This window comes from Lycorma delicatula, chromosome 3 (assembly GCF_047948215.1).
Source record: "Lycorma delicatula isolate Av1 chromosome 3, ASM4794821v1, whole genome shotgun sequence".
In the NCBI taxonomy this organism is placed as follows: Eukaryota; Metazoa; Arthropoda; class Insecta; order Hemiptera; family Fulgoridae; genus Lycorma; species Lycorma delicatula.
In genome coordinates, this window is record NC_134457.1 from 172261404 (window position 1) to 172275439 (window position 14036).

The 14036-nt window shown below is 33.9% G+C and overlaps 1 protein-coding gene across 1 annotated transcript in view; it reads left to right on the forward strand.

Annotated features, from left to right (window-relative positions):
* Positions 1–14036, forward strand: part of Nox (NADPH oxidase) — a 705004-nt gene that overhangs the window by 640854 nt on the left and 50114 nt on the right. The window contains exons 6-7 of the mRNA XM_075361037.1: positions 6682–6802; positions 11172–11322. Coding sequence (XP_075217152.1) covers positions 6682–6802; positions 11172–11322 — 272 coding nt within the window. The remainder of the gene's footprint in view (positions 1–6681; positions 6803–11171; positions 11323–14036) is intronic.

A 14036-nucleotide genomic window follows, 5' to 3' on the forward strand; every position in this document is an offset into this window, starting at 1 on the left:
GTTTGCAATTAGGACATCCTTAATGTTCTTGTTCCGAATTGCGACGAGTGCACTTAATGAATCGGAACATATTAGCACTCTCTCTTCGCAGTAGTGTTCAGTGTAGCGAAGAGCTTGCTGAATTGCAGTGAGTTCTGCCGTGTAGACACTGGCCACATCTGGCAGTCTCCAAAAGTGGGCTTCTTCATTTACATATATCGAGCATCCAACACCATGTTCGGTTTTAGAACCGTCAGTATAAATTCTAATATGTTCTTCGTAACTACTGACGGTTGCCAAAAATTCCTGCTGAATGATCACTGCTGGTTTCTTTTTTATTTCTCCTTGAGAGAGATCCGTTCGTATAATGCAGCCATGGGATGATTCGTAAACAATTTATTATTTATATGAGCAGGGAAAGCCCATATATTTGCTGCATATCTTAACAAGAGGATCTCTCTTCTATAATGTAGTGGCATTATTCCGGCTTCAGAAATCAGACTAGCCGCCGGACTTGTGCGGAAAGCACCTGTTGCGTATCTTATTCCGCTATTATGAACTACCTCTAACTTTCTTAAGTGCGACTTTCTAGCGGATGAATATACGATACATCCGTAGTCTAGTTTAGATTGAACCAATGCTTTATACAATCTCAATAATGTCTCTTTTTCTGAGCCCCAATTTAAGTTCGATAAACATTTTATAATGTTTAGGGCTCTTTTGCATCTATCACTCAAGTCCTGTATATGTAATCCCCATGTAAGGGATTTATCCAATACTAGTCCTAAATACCTTACGCTGTCTTTATATTGTATTGGATTATCATCAATTGTCAACGCAGGACTTTGATGAGGAATTCTCTTCCTACAAAAGTGTACACAGCACGTTTTTTCTGGTGAGAATTGGAATCCATTATTCCTTGCAACTTCATTTAGAGCATTGATCGCTCGTTGCAATTTGTACCTCACCATAGCAGTCTTGTTGCTGGCATATACGATTGCCAGATCATCAACATAAACGCTTTTGCTGATTTCTACTGGAATGGCTAATATCAATTTAATAATGGCAATGGTAAACAAGGTACCGCTCAACGGCGAACCTTGCGGTATGCCATTTTCCAAGATTCTTTCACATGAATATTCATTGTTGACGCGTACTTGGAAGGTACGGTCATTCATGAGCAGTATAGGCAGATTGCCACGAATGCCCCATTCATGTATCTGGAGCATTATAACATGACGCCAGGTCATATCAAAAGCCTTCTGAAGATCAAAGAAGACTCCGACACAATGTTTCCTTTTAATAAAGCTGTTATATATAATGTCCTCTAAGCTGATCATTTGATCAGTGGTAGAATGGTATTGCCGAAAACCTGCTTGATACGGTGATATCAGGTTTTCTTTTTCCAAAACCCAGACGAGTCGATTATTAATCATTTTTTCCAATATTTTCCCCATAGCACACGTCAGAGAAATAGGACGGTAGCTATTGGGGTCTGTTAAATTTTTATTTTTCTTTGGTACTGGAACAACATGAGCTTTTTTCCACTGCTGCGGGTACGTTCCATCCCGCCATATTTTATTATAAAGTTCTAATAATCTACGCTTTGCAGAGGTATTCAGCTGCCTGATCATATTATAGTGGATTTCATCCGGACCAGCAGCTGTGTTACCTGATTTTTCCAACGCTTTCGCGAATTCTTCCATTTTAAATGGTACATTATATGAGTAATTATACTCAGTTCTAAAATTTTGTAGACCTTCGAGTTCTTCTTTTTTGGTTCGAAAACCTTCCTCGTAGTTGGCCGTTTTGCTGGCCTTTTCGAAGTGATTGGATAACAGCTCTGCAATTTCATATGGAGTATCTTTTATTTCATCTTCATCTTGAAGGCTAGTTATGGGAGCAAAATCATTACGCCCACAAATCGCCTTCACTTTCCTCCAAACATCTGATGCAGTAGCAGTTTTGTCGATGGATGACACGTATTGCTGCCAGGATCGTTTTTTCGAATCTATCATAATACGTTTTGCATACGCCCTGTATTTCTTAAAGGCAACAAGATTTTCTATACTAGGACGCTTCTTAAAGGCATTATACGCCCTTTTCTTTCTTTTTATAGCTTCACTTATTTCATCGTTCCACCATGGAACGGGTTTCTTTGTAAGTTTCCCAGATGTTTTGGGAATATATCTCGATGCCGACTGAATTATTGCATTTGTTATGGCGTCGACATCGTCTCCGATAACTCCAGTTGTTTCTGGGAGTATCGTTCTAGCTGTGAAGCTCGTCCAGTCTGCCTTATCAAATAACCATCTTTTAGAGATGGGATATGTTTTTCTTGTAACATCAGTTACAATTTGCACCGGGAAATGATCGCTTCCATGCAGATCGTCTATGACATGGAAGCTGTACCTCGGTGCTATCGATCCGCTTATAAGTGCAAGATCTATACAGGACGTCGATCCATCTCTGGCATTGAAAAAGGTTCCTGATCCGTCGTTTAAAATAATAAGTTCTGAATTCATCAGGAACCCTTCCAGTTCTCTTCCACGGGGATCTACTCGATCCGATCCCCAGAGAGAATTATGAGCGTTAAAGTCACCCACCAGTAAAACAGGTGGGGGAAGCTCGGAAATTAGTCTTTCTATGTCATCCTTATTCCAATTGTAATTCGGTAAGTATATGCTGCACACAGTGATCTTAAGCGGTCGCTTCATTCTAACGGCGACCGCTTGTAGGTTGGTGTTTAGAACAACCGCTTCGGTGGTAGCTCTAGTCGATGTTAATATAGCTACTCCACCTCTAACTCTTACATTTGGCGGTTGATCTCGCCGAAATATATCGAAACCTTTTAATTTTAAATTTTCATTTCGGCGGAAATGCGTTTCTTGCAGACATATACAAATCGGGTCTACATCATGCACCAAGCGTTGGAGCTCATGGATGTTTGAAAAACATCCATTGATGTTCCATTGTACAATCGACTCGCTAATTTTTAATTAAATTATGACCTTGGTTTCCCTTTCGGCCATCCTTTTTTTCTCTTCTTCTCCATATTGCGAACGGCATCATGTTCGCGGAGAACATCGTCGCAGGTGTAGCTTCCGGTCTCCGAATCGGAGACCACCGAAGCCGCCGACGACGACGGGAATGGATCGGCGCCGGTTTCAGGCGCCGATTGAGAGGCGGCAACCTGGCCGCTCCCCGACACGGGGGGCGCACCGGTCACCGCCGGTGGAAGGGGGAACACTCGTCCCCCCTGTGAAATTTTTTGTGGCCTCTGAGGCTTAGAGGCCACTTCAGTTACAGGAGGCTTGGGAGCCTCCATAACAGACTCTGTAGCTGTCACTTTCTTATCTTCAACTAAAATCTCGCTAAGATGGACTTGGATATCAGGTTTAGTGTCCGTTTTCTTCTGTGCTGGAGCGACTTTTTGTTTTGTAGATGTGTCTTCAGGAGGCTGTACAATTATTCTTGGCTTAACAGGTTCTTTAGTGCTGAGAGGCTTCATTTTGTTTTCGATTATCCTCTCAATTAAGCCAGCCAAGGTAGGTGCGAGTTTGTTGATGATTACACTCTCATCAACAGCAACTGGAGCAGGAGCAGGAACAGCAGCCGCAGCCTGAGCATATGTTGTTGTTGCTCTAGGTCTGCGGGTGTTTACGATCTTTTTTGCTTCAAAGTAGCTGACTTTTTGCAGGGTTTTTACTTCCTCCACAGCCACTTCGTCTTTGTAAACAGGATAGTTCCTGGATCTACAGGAATGCTGTCCTCTGCAGTTTATACAGGTAGGAGGCTCCTTACACGGCTCTCCTTCATGAACTGCATCACCGCACACGCATATTTGCGGCCTCTCACACCTAACAGCGGTGTGTCCAAAGCGTTGGCATTTAAAACATCGCATTGGCTGTGGGACAAATGCCCGCACTTCCAACCGATGTATGCCCGCTCTTATCTTCTCCGGTAAAGTAGGCCGGTTAAATGTAAGAACATGGGATGCAAAAGGAAGGACTTCGCCATTCCTTCTCATGTTCAACCTCCGACATTCTAATACTCCTTGCGGCGCTAATTCTTCTACAATTTCCTGCTCCGTACAGTTAAGAAGATCCCGAGAGACCACAGCACCCCTTGAGGTGTTGAGCGTGCCGTGGGGATCAACACGTACAGCTAGCTCTCCAATTTTCTTTAGTCCTAGAATCTTCTGAGACTGTGTATCATTAACAGTCTCTACATGAAGTCCCGTGAAAGTTTTTCTTATTTCTTTAACAGGGCCTCCAGTACATTTGTTTATTTCTCGAGCGATGAGGAAAGGACTCACCTTCGAGAAATTACCTTCTTCCTTCGTGATAACCAAATACTTAGGTTTTGGGATGCTGCTCTTAAAAAAAGCTTTCTGCAAGCTTTTTCTAGCCTCAATCTCAATCCTCTTAATCTCCTCACTCTTTCGGCGTTTCGCCTCAGGCGAAACAGCCGGTTCTAAACGAGGGTGTTTGCGTGAACCCTCTGCCACGTTTAATTGTTCAGTTTCCATGAACAAATAATCCCTTCTGTAGTAAGGCTAGCCGCCGGGGTACACCCCCACTCCAGGGCTACCAATCCTGGAGGTCCGTTCCGGTATTCCGGTGGAACCGGCATATGTCCTGGCAGAAAGCGGATGCGCAGTCTCTGCACTGACTCCAGGCCCCTACACACCGAAGCTTTCAGGGCTCCCATGCTCCGAACATGGGCACCTTAACTACATGCTTGCCATCGCGGGGGGCATGTGGACGAAGAAAGGTCTCCGTTACACCTGCAAATAACTTTGACCGTGGCCGCCACATCGCCAGCTCTAAAGGCGGTATTAATCCATTTCCGTAATCGTTAATAATGTCGTATCTGCAGGTGGCCGTAAAGTCCAGTCCTGTAATTCGGCCTATAGATGTAAATCGACCGAAAAAAGCATATCCGAGAAACAACACTCGGAACCCCGTTAGCCAGCTATATGTAATGTACTTGAGTACAGCTGTTGCCGCGCTGGACGTGGAACGTAGATGTTGTGTTCCGGACGTGGGGAATATCTACCTCAGGGCTATTTTTTTGTTATTGTTATTATTATAATTGTTACTGTTACTGTAATAGATAATAAAATTATTATAGTGTGATCGTGGAAATTTATTAGTTGTTCTATAATTGGTCTAGCTCTATTTATTATATTAAATTTTATTCATGATGATATTTCTATCATCATGAATTGATTTTTCTTCAGTTAATTCGGTTATTATTTCCTTTGTTTCATTTAATGAGGTTTAATGGGGTTTATTTATTATTATTTGTAACCATATTTAAAAATGTAATTTTTAGTTTTGCTATTAATTTTACATTTTTGTATGAATTAGTGAAATTTACTGTAAATTAAATAATTCTTTTATTTAAATTTTCAGGCCTCGTACTGGATTTGATAAGTTTTGAAACTTCAGGAAAGTTTAAGTAGCTATTTTTAATAATCACAACATTAATAATCTAAAAACAATTTTATGTATATATATATATATATATATATACATACTTACATTACTGTTTATAGAGAAGACCAAATCCAACAGTAAATTCATTTAAATTTTTCAAACATTTTTTAACTGTTGTACCACAATTATATTATCAGTTTAAATTATTTTCCACCAGACAGACAAATAAGTGAAACACACATCTATTTAAGAATCTTTGAATTATCACTTCTTAGCAATATTTTATATTAATAATAATGAATATAATCATTATTCATTAATAATTGCTAGCATGTATGGCAGAATAGCACAGTATCTATCTTTCTACCACAAGAAAGGCTTTTGAATTCATATCATTGATCCAGAAGGTTAAAATTAAGTAATAAATTGAATTAATAACTAGCCAAATTTAAGCATTATTGTAAGAAATAAAACTTTCTTTCATCATGGTCAGTATTGAAATGATTAAAATTTTAATTTTAAATAGTATAATTATTGATGTAATACTACTAAAAATAAAGTGACACTTAAAGGTACTTCATTAAATAAGCTTTCTTATTTATTTATATGAATCTTGTGGATAATAATTAAAGTTGTGAATACATATCTTATGATTTGTTTAACTACTGCTCAAATAAATGCAAATTCTATTATTATCATTATTTTAATTACTTAAATAACAAGTTCTTTGACTTAGCGCTGGAATTTAGAAGATAATTATTGACTTTGAAAACAGATGTTATTTGTAAATTATAGTGTTAATTAATTGTTATAAGATTTTATTGTCAATAAAAATTCAATCTAAAGAATAACTCAATCACTTAATTTACCTTCATTTACTAAGGAAATCTACTATTGTCATTATAACTGAAAATCCTTGATAATTGATTTTTAAATGAGAATTCACTATTCAACAACAGAATGAAACTAGTATCCATCTTTTTCAAACAATGAATGCTGATTTTACAAGCTTTCATTTTTATTTTTTTTATAAATAATTTCAAAAAGAAAACAATGAAATTAAAAATCTATAATTTGCTGTATTGTATTTTCATGTAAATTAATATCACCATTATTAATAATTACTATGGGGTTTATTTATTATTATTTGTAACCATATTTAAAAATGTAATTTTTATTTTTGTTTTTAATTTTACATTTTTGTATGAATTAGTGAAATTTACTGTAAATTAAATAATTCTTTTATTTAAATTTTCAGGCCTCGTACTGGATTTGATAAAAGTAATTTGGAGTGGTTAGAACAGCTCTTTAGACAGACTGTTGGAAATGAAAAAGAAATCAAAAGAGATGATTTCAATAAAATTCTTATTACAAAAAATGTCAGTATTTTAGTATATTATTTTATGTATAATTATTTATTTAAATATTTACATTATAACTTTACATATTTATATACATACACATAGTTTATTTATTTGCTTATCTTATTCCATATCTATAAATGTCACAAGTACAAGTCTACAAATATAAATATACTGGTCATATTTATGTTTAATTTGTATATCAACAAATTATCTATAGAGAAGAGGATATTTCAGTCTTTTACTGAAAGACCAATACCATTGATAGACAAAAAAAAATTATTTAATGTTTCTCTAAGTGTGATTCCATTACTTGAATTGCTTTTTTCCGTACATTACAGATCTGTTAATATAATTTTTCTATCACCCTTAGTTTTAAATAAATTATGCTTAAAAAAAAAATTAAGGGAAAATATAGTTAAAATCTGTAAAATATATAATTTTGCATGGCCATACCTGTGCTTGAATGATTTCGCTGATGCTTTTCTTTATAAATAACCTCAGGCACATCCCGAATTAATTTCCAACAGTAATTGGCTAGCATGTTAGTATTCCATTTCCCTTTATAGCAGCTTTCCATCATCAAAATGTCTTGGTGGATACGTTCACCATGTTCACCTCTTACTTCTCCGAGGTTGTCCAGGAAAAAGTCCAGTTATGAGTGGAGGAAATGTATTTTCAAAGATATATTACATCCCATTGCTCTGTATGATGTAAGATGTTGATAAACAATATCGTGGTAATTGTCGGATTTTTGTTTGCCGAGAAGATAGAATAAAGTCCAAGCTGTACTTTATAGATTATTTAACATTGAGTTAAATACATCTTCTTTGACCAACTGTCTTATTTAAGAACCAACAAATATTCCTTCTTTAATTTTTCCTTCACTTACATTCAGAAATTTCTGCCTGATGTACAAAAATCCGGGCTTATCCTTATTCATTGCTTTTACAAAATTTTTCATTAGTCCTAGCTTGATATGCAGAGGGGGTAAAAATATTTTTTTGGGTTCAACTGAGGGCTCATGAATAATATCCTTCCCATTTAGAGTTAAGTTGTCTTGTTTCTTCCACTCTTTGGTAACATAATGTTTATCCCTAACTCAGCTGTCCCATTTACAAAGAAAACACATGTACTTAGTATAGCCTAACTGTGCCTAACAGAATAACTTTCAAAATCACCACGTATGTTCCAGCTATGTTTTTTATCATTTATTTTTTCACGAACCATCTTTCATCACGTTGTATGTCACTTTCAAATTAATACGATAAGTGATTGGTGTCAAAGAATATTTGTTACTGTTGTGTAGTAGAACCACTTTTAAACTATACTTGAACGAATCTATGAAAAGGGTCAGTCAGGTTTATGAACATGTCCTAAGTGCAACATAAGCTCATCAATATTTGTGCAATAAACCAAATTATTTTCATCAATAAAGTACTGAGACAGTTCTTTTTGTCAGCTTCAAAAGCCTGAAATTTTTGTATTTTTTTGAAGTAAATTCCAATTTTGCAGTCTTGATCATAACAGTTCAGCTCAATTTTTTGATAAATTTAAATCCCTAACCAAGTCATTTAATTCACCTTGTGATATAAGATGTGGCTTATTGGAAGATTATTCAAAATCAAATCATTGTTGTCTTTTTCAGTACTGCCTGATTCTTCATTGCTGCTTTCAAAACATACATTCACAGATGGCTCAGAAACTGGAATAATTTCATTGTAAGGTGCAGGCCTGACTGCAGATTACAATGAAGGATATTTTATAGTATGTTTAGATTTCTAAGAAATTCCAGACACACTTTTAAACAAAAGTAACAATTACATGATCCTTTGGTTCACGCCAAACATAGGTACACCAAATGGCAATGCCTTCTGTGTACCTTTCAACCATCCTCTTACATATACAGAAAAATTAGTGCATACTATATGAGGAGCCCATGTCTTATCCTGATCACCAGTTTTACACTGAAAGTACAAATGATATGTTTTTTTAATTAACGGTGTAATGTTTTTTCTATTTGATTTTACGGTAAACTCACCTTATACATAGTAAAAGACATCCACATCATTTACATAATTTCAAGGCTCATGCACTGCTAATAAACTTAAGACAGCAATAAGACTGAACAAAATTAATTCATTCCAAAATCCAGTACTTAATACAAACAATACAGCTGTATTTTCAGCTACATGTTTTGACCTGCACAGATATGATTAATCTTGTCCATGAAGGCTCACTCTTCAGAATTAGATGTGATGTCATAATATGTGACTACGATATGATTTAATTCTTTGTCTAGTATTGTTTATTTATAGCTTACAAATTATGCTATCAAAGTTAAATAATAAAAAATGAGCTAACAAAATGCAATATAGGAGCTTAAAATGCTAACTATACGTTGAAAAATGAAAAAGTCCTTTAATTAAAATTAAAAAATTTTTCAAAAATAGTGAGTGATAGTAAGACACTGTATCCCAACATAACCTAAAAAAAAAACATATTTTTAATCATAACTTCAATACCAGTAAATGAATTTTTATTTTATTTGTACCAAATTACTTGTCATTCAAAGGGCCTTCCAATGAGGTGTCACAGGCTACATAGTCTCATTAACAAAAAATAATTTTTTAACCCTTGAAAATTTAGAAAACATTAGGAACAAAATTTTATGTTGGTAATCTAAAAAATAAATTTTCACAATTTTAATCTACAGATTATGATTATTTCAAATGGTTTAGGAAGTAATATCACATGACTTTATAGTTGTTTTTGTTGGACTGAAATTTTTAAAAATGTACTACTTCAAATGGTTGTTCGCATTTACTGAGCGAATTCTAATTTTTTTTTCACTAAAATTCATTATTTTTTTCGAGTTGTAAATTAATGTAATTAAATGTTATGATTATCATTTAATACTTTTGAGTTTGGATAGGTGCAGCAGAGAGGGTGGCCTTCAAAAATAATTTTAAAAAGGTTCCCCCAAGAATGGTATACATGCCTGCAAACAGAAATATGATGGGACTGAGCTTTTAGTAAATGTGATAATTTTTCAAATGATCACCCGGTATGATTTTCTATTTTATGTCTCTTTAGCTTCAGTAAAAAACAAATTTTGTAGAGTGTTTATTACTTTTTATTGATTGTATTATATTAATTTTATCAAAATTAAATTCTCTATAAGTTTTGTTCCAAATCTTTCACATTTATTAGTCTTTTAACAAAGCAATTGGACTACAAACCTAAAAAAAAGTTGTTTTTCAACACTGAATTTTGTGTTTTATGTCGGATATCTTAAAAACTAATGCAGTTACAGTTCTAGTCAATAACCATTCAATGATAATTTCATTACTTGATTTTAAGCTCATACTTCTTCAAAATACCATCCCATGCATTAAACTTGCTTTACACAACTTTCAATTTTTCCTCATACATCATCACAAACATCCATTTTATTTATGTGTAGACGAACACATCTTCTCTGAATGTGTATTTTTCTCCTGTTCTATCACTTGCTATATTAAGGAATATACACTGAAAAATTTTGTTTCCTACGGATCAATCTCATACAATGTTTTTTGTTGTCCTTTATATATATGTATGAGGACCAGGTCATTTCCTTTCCAGTCGTCAGGGATAATTACGGTTTTCTACACATTACTGAAGAGTTTGTGTAAGCAATTTATCAGTCCTGCTGCTCTTACCATATCCACAGAATTTTATCTGGTTCGGTAAATTTCAGCTGCATCCTGTTCACAGCTATTTCCATTTCTTCTTACCTGATTTCTCTCCCCTTCATTTTCTCTAGCCCTACCCTTATCTTTCTCTTCTTCACTCATTTCCTTTATTCTATCTTCTCTATTAGCAATATCCTGACGTATCTCATCATACTGACTTTCTGTTTTCTGGTTTGCTCTTTTTGTCTTCTCAACAAGTACAAGTGTTTTTCTCTTTACTACTTTCTCTAAGATTTCTGACATACTACAGTTTTCCATCTTTCCCTCTACACTTTCTTCCCTGATTGCTTGTATTGTGAAATCATTCCTCAACAGCACTTCTTTCTCTTTCCTCTTTCTACACTTTCTGTCATAAACTTTTACCACTCCTTCTACATTATTTTCCAGAAAATAATGCTCTGCTATTACTCTTCCAGAAAGTTTATTAGCTTCTAATAATGTAGAAAGCCCTTTTCCAATAATAATCGCCTTCTCAAATAGTAATCGTCTTCACTTTATTATTTTTTAAAACCATATAATTGATATATATTTATTAAACTTTGATTATCAAATTAACTTTTCCTTTAATTATTATTATATGTGCAATTTTTTCTTTACTTTAACATTCTTATTAATTTATTTGATAATTATTTTACTTTTTTCCATTTCAGCCATTTTTTACAGAACGGGTTTTTCAAATATTTGACAAAGATAATTCAGGATCAATTTCTTTGCAAGAATTCATTGAATCAATGCACCAGTTTGCTGGAAAATCACCTGATGATAAAATACGTTTTCTTTTTAAAGTTTATGATTTAGATGGTAAGAAAGAATTTTTTCTGTTTAATTTTAAAAAATGAAGAAAGGGTTTTTATATTAATTAATAATAAATTTGTTTAACAACCTCTAATTCAACATACACAGTCTATCATGTTTCTGATTATTAGAAAGTATAGAGTACTGTATAGTTTCCCTTATGTCTTCACAGCAAGATGCTTTAAAAGGAACATTGCTGTAGAAATCAGTGATTCGCAACCATTTTAGCTCCATGACCCCAAAAAAGTAAAAAAATTTACAATGAATATTTTGTGATTCCCCCCAACCACAACCCAATGAAACCTAGTTAAAACTACTCAGCTGCATTGATAGTGATGGATATGAACATGCATGTATAAATGTATAAACATGAGAAATTTACAGGTTCCAATTTAATGTTTACTTTTTCCTTGTAATTTGGTCTTGTTTTTTATCATATTATTTGCTGTGAAAGTATCATGTTTGTACATGCATATGGAACGTCTGAACACATTGCGCTCTCAGCAGTATAAAAGAAGCGTAAGGGATTGCAGAATGTCAGTTTAGTTTTGAATATGAAGTGTACGTCTGGTGCCTTTATTTAAGTTTTTAAAAGCGTACTATCATTGAAAATAATAATAATTGAGGTTTCAGTTTTTTTGTGTATAGTCAAATGTTGTAACTGTTATCTTTTTTCAATTAGATTCTTATAAAAAATGGATAAATTTGTGAAAAAATGAACTGAGCTGTCTACATTCAGTGAATTTATTAATAAAAAGACAAGATTGTATAATGACAGTTATTTAAATTGTTGTTTTACCTTATTGGATGAAAAACCATAGTGTGTCATTTGCTTTCAAGTCCTCTCTGATGAAAGCATGAAGCCATCAAAATAATTCGACACTTGGAAACTAAACATCCAGATCATGAAAGCAAACCCTTGATATTTTTTGAAAGAAAATTATATACTCTGAGAAATCAACAAGCTTCTATTTGTAAATCAAGCCATATTAATAAAATTACACTTGAAGCATCTTATCTCATAACATTAAGAGTAACTAAGAAGTCCAAACTCCATACAATCACAGCAAGATGCTGCAATATTGTCTAGTGCAATTGATATGGTTAGTGTTTTAGTAGGTGTGAAAGAAGTAAAAAAATTGAAAAAAATTCCCCTTTCTAACAACACAGTATCAAGGCGAATTGATGACTTGGCTGCCAATGTTCACAACCAGATAATTCATTAAATTAGTTCAAGTTAATTTTTTAGTATTCATTTTGATGAATCAACAGGTGTGGCAAACATTCCTCAGTTCTTATGTTTTTCAAGACATGAATGCGATAGGGACAAATCAGTAAAAAAAATATAAGTTATTTTATAAATCAATACCTGGTCATACAACAGGGCAATGTCATTTTGATGAATTTTATGAAGCTACTAAAAACTATAACATAGAAGGAACAAAATTATTATACTACATATTGCAGTATGTAGTGATGGTGAAAAGGTGAAAACAGGAAAGAACAGTGAATTTCTGAAAAAAATTAAAAGATCATCTTGTACCAAGGGTGGAAAGGATGCACAGCTTCCTTCACAGACATGCTCCTGCCACAAAAAATATACTGGAAAATCTCAAACAAATTCTTTGTAAAGCTGTAAAAACACATAATTTTATTATTAGTCGACCATTATAGAATAGGCTCTTTACTAAACTATGAGATGAAATGGGTGAAAAAAAATCTTTTTTTTTCCACACAGTAGTCATATGGTAATGCAGGGGAAAGTGTTAACCCAGTTATTGGAATTTCGAGATGAATTAATAATATTTTTCCAGGATAAACAAACACCATTCTCAATAGTTTTACAGAATAATGAGTATACGTTGTTGTTGGCTTACTAAGCTGGCATTTTCACATTTAAACGACTTGAATATGAATTTACAAGGATGTGATAAAAACATTTTATTAATGTCAGACAAAGTTCATGCTTTCCTTAACTTTCAGAAACTTGATATCTGGGTTATTCACCTTTAAAGCAAAGTTTTGGCATGTTTCCACTCACTTCCAAATTTACTGAGAAAATTTTGGATGAAGAAGACACTATTATTCACCATAGTTTGAATAGCATAAAGATGCATTTGTGTAAGTTAAAAATTCAGTTGACGGAGTATTTACCGGAAGATAAAAATGATTTCTAGAAGAGAAGGGTATTGAATCCATTTAGTGAAATGTTGTTGCACCTGCTAAGTTACCAGTTAAGATTCACTACCAGTAAAATGTAATTGCAAAATGTTACAATCACATACAATTCACATCTGAAGATTTAAATATGTTTTGGCTAGCTCGACACGTATATGGCAATTTAGTCACAGAAGCATTGAAAATATTAATCCCTTTTGTCTTACCCTGTGAAAGGGTTTTTTCATTTATGGTTGTGCTAAAAACTAAATATAGGAATCATCTTTATCACATGATAACAAATTGCTTTAATGTTTTTCTGACATAGGATCCATGTATGGAGAACTTTTAAATGAAAAACAAACACTTCCATCTCATTAATTAATTTTGTTTACGTGTATAGTTATAAATGCTTGTAAAAAATGATTTTTTCTCATAAAATGGTTTCATTATTGTTTAGTAAAGATGTAGGCTAATTTTGCGACCCCCTTTCATATCACTGTGACCCCCATGGTTGAGAAACGTTGCTGATACTATTATGGAACTATGTTAGCACATATTGA